This window comes from Micrasema longulum, unplaced genomic scaffold (assembly GCF_059751315.1).
Source record: "Micrasema longulum isolate JH-2025_06_02 unplaced genomic scaffold, ASM5975131v1 h1tg000926l, whole genome shotgun sequence".
Lineage (NCBI taxonomy): Eukaryota > Metazoa > Arthropoda > Insecta > Trichoptera > Brachycentridae > Micrasema > Micrasema longulum.
Genome location: NW_028278117.1, coordinates 353960 through 363986, shown reverse-complemented (window position 1 = coordinate 363986; position 10027 = coordinate 353960). Strand labels below are relative to the sequence as shown.

Sequence of the window (10027 nt, the reverse complement as noted above, 5' to 3'; positions counted from 1 at the left end):
GCGGTCTTAAACGTCGACAAAAAGTGCAAACGACACACGGCATAAAAACTTGTCATGCATCTGAATGGCCGTGGAAAGCTTAGAAAGTTACAGAAAAATATATATATATATATATATATTTTTAATTCTTACAATATTCAGAAGAATACCATAACGGATTATTATTATATTGTACAATTTCTTCAATTAAATATACATATATTAAATATGTATATGAAATACTTAAAACTTTTTTCCAAAAGCTGACTTTTTCTTGTTTATGTTTCCTCGGGTAAAGCGTTGTTTAGTTGAGTCTCGGGTTTATGAAAATTGTTTGTGCTTGTCTTATTTTTGAACTTTGTATTCAGACGATCTTGTATTATAAGAATGTCTGAGTATTTTTTGTTATATTAAATTCCATGTCTGTAAGTTCATTCAGAATTATTTTTTAAATTTGCCTGATAGTCTGTAATTGGTAAAGTTCATGCATATTAAATTTAATGCTTCAGTTTTTTATCTACCTTTATGTTGAATATCGTAAGTCGTATAGAAGTTATAACATTTGGTTTTTTGGCGTTAAAATATATTTTTATTTCCTTGATTTCCTGTACCCCATAATGGAATCAAGTAACAATTTTTTTTATCGGAACGAATTTTTTAATTTCATGAAATAAACTACATTATGATGCTATTTTATCAACAAAAATGTTTGTATAAAAAAAAAAATAATAATATAAGAAAAAAGTTATGACATGTAAACAAAAAGAAATACATAGTAAAGTAAAAGTATAGAAACAAAAACCGAAACGAAATACCACACAAAAAAGAAGCAACCTCTTGTGTTTGCTGTGGGATTACAATATTTATAATTTAAGTACAAAAAACACATTTATTTCAAAAAAATATGTGAAGGAATATAAAACATATTTCTATAAATAATTGCATATACGTATGCATGCAAATACGCATGCGTGTGCACGCATGTATAAATATTCACACATATACACGCACACGCAAACTTAATCACACGCACATACACATTCACCCACATACATACTACAACATGGTGAAGAAAATTATAAAATAAAATTAAAATATGTATTGCCCATTTTAACTGTCGGTCCATGCTAAGCCCCTGATATTTGACATGTTCTAATTTAGTTTGTATTTCTCAGTTTCTATAGGCTTCAATTTGATGACCTTTTTTATTCGTTTCAAAATGTACGATGTTGCATTTTTTCGGTTTTTTGCATAATAATGAATTTTTCCCTACGCATGTTTGTAGATCTAAAAATCTTCAATTTGATATATTTTTTCAATTTAGCAGCATGAATATTTTATTGCATTCGACAAGAATGCATGTACTAAAAAATTGGAAAGACGTTATTTTTTCGCATGCAAAAGAAGTTTTTATTTTAGTGTGTGCAAACAGTATTTGTTTTTTGTGGATCTCAATCAGACTATTTCCTTATAATTTCTACTCATTTATTTCTTTTTACTGGATTTTTGAAAATACTAAAACAATATTAAGTGACATTCAATACGTTTTTAAAAATCAAATTCCTAAATAAAATGAACCCCTGTTGAAAACGCAGAGTATGACATTAGCAAAAACAGTTCCGTATTAAAAAAAAATTCTTTTTAATTTTAGAAATTAACCATAAATATCAATATTTGAATATTAATAATTCATTACATGTGAAGAATCATATATTTATGCCAATCAAACTCAATGTCAAATGTCACTTAGTATATAGTTTATCGAAAATCTGAATAGCAAAAAACATTTGGTAAACCAGCTAATAGCGGGTAAGCCGAAGTTTGGGCAGGACAATGTTTGTCAGGTCCGCTAGTGAATGTTTAAATTGTAAAATAATGGGCCCAGGATTGATCCTTGCAAAACTCCCTATTTGTAACTCCAAACAAAAAAAAACTTCCATTTAATGTGAGAGTTCAGTGTTTTTTAAAAATATTTTTTAAAAGACAGTCGAACTAGGCCAAATAAAAAATGGTAACGTATTATCACTGCTACGGTTTTAAGTTTTGTAATTTTAAAAATCCATACCGAAATTTCTAAATGATACCGCTCGCGACGTTACGAGTTACCCACTAAACGTCGAAACACGCTAAACGTCCTAAAACATGACAGAATCAAAAATCTATTGTCGGTTGTCACAGAAATATAACGGCGCTATAATTTGTTGGTTTTTATTAACACATACTTAAACATTTTCCAGAAACTTCGCCGTGGGATTAAATGTTCTGTTTTTTAACATGGGTAAGAAAACATTTTTTGTATCCAATTTCCCCTAGCACTGAACTTCCTCATTACAACTCAGAAACAAATCTAAATTTATTTATTTATTCATTTAAAATTACAAAATTAAATATTTATGAACTTATTAAGGCTTTTAAGGCTATGCCCGTGTCAAGCCACAATAAATAACAATAAAAATACATGGTAAAATTAATAAGATCAAATTATAATGACATATAATCACAATCTAGAAAAAAAGGTAAATGTATTAAATAATCAAATTCCAAAGAATACAATACAAAAAAGATAATCAGAAATAATTTTTAAAATAAAAATTATACAAATTAAGAATCACACATAATCAAATATACAAAATAGTGGTATCATTAAAATCAACAAAATAATAGTAAAATATAGTAGTATTAAAAAAAAAAACACAAAATAAGCATAATTGAAAAATTGAAATATATAAAAATATTGTAATTATCTTACCAGGAATACGATTATAGGAAGAAGCCCTAATGTTAAGTTCGCATACCACATGTTATTGATTTAATAAAATAAAAAAATATTTTTATTTTTACTGGAAATAATAATGTAAAGTCAGCAAGAATATACGAATTTTAATAATAATAGTTTATTTCGAAAATTGCTATATCTGTAGCTACTACATTTTTTATGGTAATAGATATCTCTGGATTATGTGTAGTCTGCTTAACTAGGTACAACCTGTTTTAAGTCAGATATTTTTTCATATGGAGCTAAAAAAACAAAAACTAAATACTATAACATCCTTTCGTTTTTTTAAATATTTTATTTTTTGTTTTAGTTAACTGTTATGTTTCAATGAAATTGTTTACATAGCTTTTGTCTGTCTTTGGTTAACAGAAATGGGACAAGTTGATGCTATGCTTGAACTGATACTACTCAGTAGGGTATATTGGAGAGTTTGTCATATTACACTAGACTAACCAAACTATTTCGCAAGATACGTGAGCCGTATGATTTGACGTCAATGGAAGCTGTGAAAGTCTCCGAATATAAGAGAAAGTGTATTATCCAAGGTTTTATATTCTACCATCATCCACTTAATAGGCCTTACCTTTCACTAATGGAAAGAGGTAAATATTTATGAAAAGCAACGCGTTTTTACCCTAGAGCTAGAGTGATTCTTGATAATAGAGAACGTTTTTTATTTATCAACAAAACACAGCAGTTGGTTCTAATTTTAAAGTATGGTTAAATGCGTAAATGCGTAAAGGGCATGTAGAAAAAGGTGTACGAATGTGGAATAAGCTGGGGATGTATGTCAGGATAGACGCACATGACGTTCCGTTTTTTCTTAGTAAAAATGATAGCATGTTAAATAGTTAATTGGTATTGAAACGGCTTTTGAAAATATTTTTGTTAAGAACATCAAGACTTTCAATTTTCAAAGTATTCATATGTTTACGCCAAAAATATAAGGAACAAATATGCAGAAACCAAAAAAAAGTTTTAAAAAAATCAAAATAATGAATTTGATCTTATAATATGTGAAATCGTACACTGATTTGAGTCTACTGAACACTTTATTTTATTTTTAAAAATATAAAAACAAAACTTTCGTGACAATTGTTTCGCTTTGTTAGGGCATGTTTAAACAACTTTAATCTTCTATATAAAAATACATGGGTGGTTATATCAGCCACCTTCAATTTATTGATTTTTTAATTTATTAGTTTTTTTTGTAGAAATCGATATTTTAACTTATAATATAAGAAATTGATTTCTGATTTGAGTTGTTTTAATATTTGTAAAAAAAAAATAAAGTGTTCAATAGACTCAAATCAGTGCTTGAATTGTTATATTATAATTTTTAATATGGAGTTCTACAAAATTAACACCAAATCAATCAATAATTTATTTGATGTTTATTTAAGATCATCATTTTTCATTTATTTTTTTGCACCACAAAAGGCCGGGAGGCCCAATTACAGTAGTAAATTTCATTACAAAACACTCAGGCTTGATAAAAATCACATTAAATTTATGTGTTCTTACCGGGAATCGAACCCGGATCCTTTTGTGTGTGAGTCAAGCGTCTTGACCACTACACCACGGAGGCCGCCAAATCATACAAACATATATGGGGCGTATCAAAAGATACTTGAATTTTGAATTTCCAATCATTTTCGTTGAGTCAAACATGGAACGCGGATATTTTGCAGTTGTCATCAACAAAGTTTGAGGTTTAGCGTTTCGTTTAGGTTTCATGTAGCGTTTTTTAGTAGAGAAACGCATAGAAATTTTGAAAATTCACTACCGAAATGGTAAGAGACAGAGACGGATTGAAAATGTCGCATAATTTTTGGTCTTCCTTATCTCGAGTCACTGTGGAGATTTAAATTAAAAAATTGAAACTGTTGGCTCCGTTCAGGATGTTAAAGTTTTTGTACGTATCAATCGCTTGAAAACATTGCGGCAGTTAGAAAAAGAGTACACAAACTCCCATTCACATATATTTGTCATCGTTCTCAACAATTAAACTTCTCTAAAAATTCTTTACAACGCATTTTGACTAAAGACTACACATGCACGAAATTAAATTTAATGAACACAATGTTTAAAGTCAACAGACTATGCGCTGCGCCAAAAATTCGTCAATAAGATAATAGAGCATAAACGAGTCGATGGCGATTTATCCATAAAAATCATCTTTAGCCATGACGCGCACTTTCAACTTGATGGGTACGTCAATAAACAAAACTGTCAAATTTTGGGGGATCGAAAATCCACTGATAGATCACCGCGTGTGATTTTGGACTGACGTAATCATTGGCCCGTATTTTTTTGACAATGCAACGGACAATGCAGTTACCGTCAATGGTCATTGTTATCGCGACATGTTAACTAACTTTTTGTACCCTGCGTTGGATGATATTGATGTTGATAGTGCAACCTGCCACACTGTGGCAGAAACAATGCAGTTATTGTATACAACATTTCCAGGACGAGTTATCTCGCGTCATCGAGAAGTTAACTGGCCACCAAAATCGTGTGATCTGACACCTCTGCACTTTTTTCTTTGGGAGTTTCTAAAGGGAAAAGTGACGTCACAGACAATTCTAGAGCTCGAAACGAAAATTTGACGAGTTATCGTCAAAATTCATCCAAGATTATGTTAGAATATGATCGAAAATTTAGTGAAAAGGGTGAACGTTTGCCAACAAAGCCAAGGCGGGCATTTGTCGGATGTTTTGTTCCGCGTGTAACCTAGGTGGCCATATTTTACATTGAAAGGAAAACACCCCTCAAATTCAACAGCAGTACGTGTTAAAATAAATATATATGGGTTTTGAGATGCGTTTGTAAGTTAAGATAGTGTGTTTGTGCGTAATTGTTTAATTTTTGTCCAAATTCATAAAACGTGTTGTTTTTTTTTTTGTTCACACAACACATTTTTTCCATTTTGAAGAAAACGTAAAAAATATTTACCGTTTTGAATTATCTTTTTTTGTGAGAGTAAACCTATAAAAATAGGTAAATGAGTCATTCATAATAGGTACCTCCTACAATTGAACGTAGTTATGCAGAAAGCAGTCAGCCATTGAAAAGTAAAACTAAAATAATAGCACTTTTTTGAAAAGAGTGAATAATCAACTATACATAACAGTTGGAATATTAATTACTTTGACAAATAATAAAAAATGTATATTTTAGATTTTAAAACAGAAAATAATTTTATTACTTATTTAATCAGTTTAAATGATTTTTAATATCTGGCTGTCCACACAACCTGCGATGTGCGTTTTGGAGAAAACAGCCAGTTCTAGTAAAATTCTGTATTAAACATGTTATTTTATATTCATATTAGGGTACTTCATTGTCAAGAATCAATATCACATAAGCATGAAACGCGCCAAAATGAAAGTAAATTTCATAGAAAAAAGAGCTCTAAATGCATATGGAGAGAGGACCAGGGCGTATATTCTCCCTCGCGTAGTAAATAGACTCTTCGGACAAAATAAAGAATAGTGATATAAATAAAAATATAGTATAATTGGTTTTAAAAATCTTTTTCTTTAATTCTAAGTTTAGTTTGTAAAAAAAGGGGAAACCAAACAATTTAAAACAGTGTCAAAAAAAGTGTTTGTTTATTATTTTTTATTTATTTCGGTACCAAAAAAGACTTGATTCACTTGTATTTAATTCTTAAAAACTTTTATTTTATTGACATATTTAAGATTTTTTTATCTTTCTATGTAAACAGTGTGTTACCAAAGTGTTTAAAGTGAGGAATCCCTGCTAAAAAACTGCTTTTGCAGTTTGGCGGGAATTAAAAAAATGTTTAGAAGAATGCTTATGTAAAAAAATTTCAATAAAAAAAAAATCACTTAATTAATTTGCCGTTATAACTTAAAATAATATTTTATCCTACGCTAAAGAAAATTTTGAGATTTTTCAAAAGTCTAGCTGTCCACACAACCTAAAATATGCATTTTACAGAAAACAGCCAGATCTAATATTGAAAACCTTATTCAAACTGAGAATATATGAGATGAAATTCTGTATCAAAACGTGTTTTTTTACTATGGGTGCTTTTAAGTTAGTGAATTTATAAAATAAAAATTGTAATGTATTTATCAAATTTAATTTAGAAAAGATAACTAGATTTCTGGAAGCATTAATTTTCTTATCAGCAACTGTAGCCGACGTCATAGTCCTTTATTTTATTTTTGTATGTTCGTATAAATGTTTCAATTATTATTTTACTTGTATTTAATATATAACCTAGTATGTATGAGTCTGCGAGGCTAATTCCGTGCCTAACCGGCCGCTGCCGTATAAAGGACAAATTGAGCGGAGCGTGTCAAGCTAGCGGCCCTTTCACGTCCGCTCTAGTCGGCGCTCGATTGTGCAATGGAGGGACGGAGGCGGGGGTCGGGGCTTATACGTTGGCTAGGGGGCGCCTATTTACGTTGGCCGCTCGGGAGAATACTTGACAGGAGTGGGGGGCCGGCACCATTCCCATACCTAAGTTAACCGTAGGGTCAGATTTTGTAATCTTGTATAAATATGTGCACATGTGAAAAATAAAGACATCGATCGAAAACAGTAAACACTCTCTTTTAACTCTACTCTGCCCGATTACTTCGCCACTTCGTCTTCAGATCTTCACTGCATCTTTCCTGGACTCAGCCGAATCCAGAAGCGGATTTACAACCTGCTAGCCGCCACTGTCAGCCGACAGTATTTGGAATAAATATTCATACCTACGGGCTACTGATACCTATCGCAGCTCGCAGTAGAATACCAGCGCCTTGCCGAGATTTTTACAGTCTCACAATTCTTTATACGAGGCGGAAACGCGTCTCGTACAAAGTGGTCCTTCACTGCCGAATCTTCTACTGAATATCACAGCCGCCCAAGATGACTCCTGTATTGCGATCGGGGAAGAACGCCGCCGAACGGGTGGACCCCGCCATATCTGAAAGAGAATCATCCGACGACGATGCTTCTGACAACGCTTCTCAAGCATCAGCCAACACCATCAGATTCCTGAAGGCACAGAACAAGGAGCTTCGCATCCAACTAAAGCGCCAGAGTAGAAGAGAGAGCCGCCCACAGCCGTTGGACGGAGAACAGGGACCATCTACGCTCCCGCCATTGGAAGGATCTGAGGAGAGCGCTGCTGGACTCACAGAGACGTGGGTTAACCGCTCCGCAGATCCCATGGCGCAGATGGCCACCGCTATTGCTGAGATGGCCTCAGCAATAAGAACCTCGTCGATAGGGAGCCCCAGGCCGCCTAACGTGGAAGACGACAGCAGGGTTGGGGCCATGATGGCCCGACAGTCCAGCGCCAAGGACCTGCCCGTCTACACAGGAGAGCCGCTGGAGTGGCCCACATTTAGCTCTCAGTATCATCAATCGACTGAGATGTGCCGCCTATCAGAGCCGGAGAACCTCCTACGTCTGCAGCGCGCCCTGAGGGGGCGAGCGAGAGAGGCGGTCTCAGCGCTACTCGTAGAGCCGCGTAACGTCGGACAAATCATCCGAACTTTGGAGCTGCGCTTTGGCCAAAAAGAAGTCATCGTTGCAGCCATGCTGGATAGAGTAAGGAGACTCCAATGTCTTCAGGGTACTGGTTCGACGGAGTCACTGATCGAGCTATCTGGTGCCATCAGCAACGTGATCGCCACTCTGGAAGGCTTCGGTGGTGAATATCTTACTACCCCGCAGTTACTAAGCGAGCTAGTAGCGAAACTACCGCTATGTATGCGTACATCGTGGTGGGGGGCCAGACGAGGTGATAATAACAGAGCCACTGTTAAAGATTTTTCTGTCTGGCTAGAAGAAATATCGAGCGCCGCAATGTTGTGCGGAGGTATCGAACCGAACATTTATAGTGGAAAAGGCAATCGAAAACGCGAGTTAGTAAATACCGCGGTAGTGCCTCAAATACTTACAAGTGAGAAGAACAAGTGTGCATTGTGTAATCGATCTCACCCTATTCAGTCGTGCCGGGACTATTTAAAGTTATCAGTGGCCGAGCGATGGCAAATAGTTAAAAGTAAAAACTTATGCTTTTCGTGCTTAGGGGAATCGCATAGGGTTACGCAATGTAAACATTCGCGTGAGTGCAGCGTTGATAGGTGCCGTTCATTGCACCATAAAACGCTTCACGAATCTAACCGCGGAGAAGTGCGCGAATATCGACCTACCGCCGAGGTCGGAGCCTCGAGCTCATCGTTTTTGCGTCAAAACAATTCCTTGAACGGAAATCAATCCGCAAGGAGAGAATCAAGTGAGAATTTAGTGAGTGAAAGTGAAAACCGCTATGACAATGAAAACTCACGAAATAGAACAGTTGTGAACACGTGGTCAACGAACGGACCGATTCTTTTAAAATTATTACCGGTGGAAATAAGTGGACCAGCGGGAACAGTGACTTCGTACGCCTTGTTGGATGAAGGGTCTACAATTACCCTCATCGACAGTGAAGTGGCGGACCGTGCAGGTGCGTCAGGAAAAATACGAGGACTAAAAATTCACGGGGCCGGTGGCATGAATGTGACGGATGAGTCATCACGTCGCATAACAGTAAATATCCGCGGCGATAACAGTGAAATATACAAAATGCGAGCTAACACGATGCAATATTTAAATTTACCGCCTCAAGCCGTAATGGACGCCGGACAAATTAAAACAGTGCGCCCGCAAATTTTAATTGGCCAAGATAACGCTTCCTTGATTGTAACGAGGGAAGCAAGGAAAAGCGGGAGATATATTATCTCCGTTACTGCATTAGGAGAGGCGATTCACGGCGGTACAAATACAATGCCGTTTCAAACAATCGCCGCAATACAAGACAACGCCCGATTAGAAAATCTTGTGAAGAAAAATTATGCCGTTGACTCGTTAGGCATTTTGCCGACAATTAAAATATCTTGCAGTGAAAAAAGAGCAATTGATATTCTTCAAAACACTACTCGACCTCTGATATCGGGACAATGGGAAACAGGACTTTTGTGGAAAGACGACGTCATAAGCCTCCCAGGCCTCATTTCATGATTCATTAACATTTAACCTCCTCTAAATGATTAATTTTTACTTATTAAACATTGTTAATGAACTTCCAAATTAATTTTCTATTATTGCTTGTAAGGCTGATTGAGATAAACCCTCTTTAATCAAATACGTACCGAAGGTTCGTATATAATCATAATAATTCATATTATATTACGGTATACCGTATTGCCTAACATAAAGAAACACTTGAACGGTCTAAAGCTTTTGATAAATTAA

At 34.7% G+C, this 10027-nt stretch overlaps 1 protein-coding gene across 1 annotated transcript; it reads left to right on the top strand.

Moving 5' to 3' along the window:
- Window positions 1-7648: 7648 nt before the first annotated feature.
- LOC148278149 (uncharacterized) lies at window positions 7649-9793 on the top strand. The gene has a single exon (XM_088231834.1). It carries the CDS (start codon window positions 7649-7651, stop codon window positions 9791-9793), a length of 2145 nt encoding a protein of 714 aa, XP_088087960.1.
- The last annotated feature ends 234 nt before the right edge of the window (window positions 9794-10027 follow it).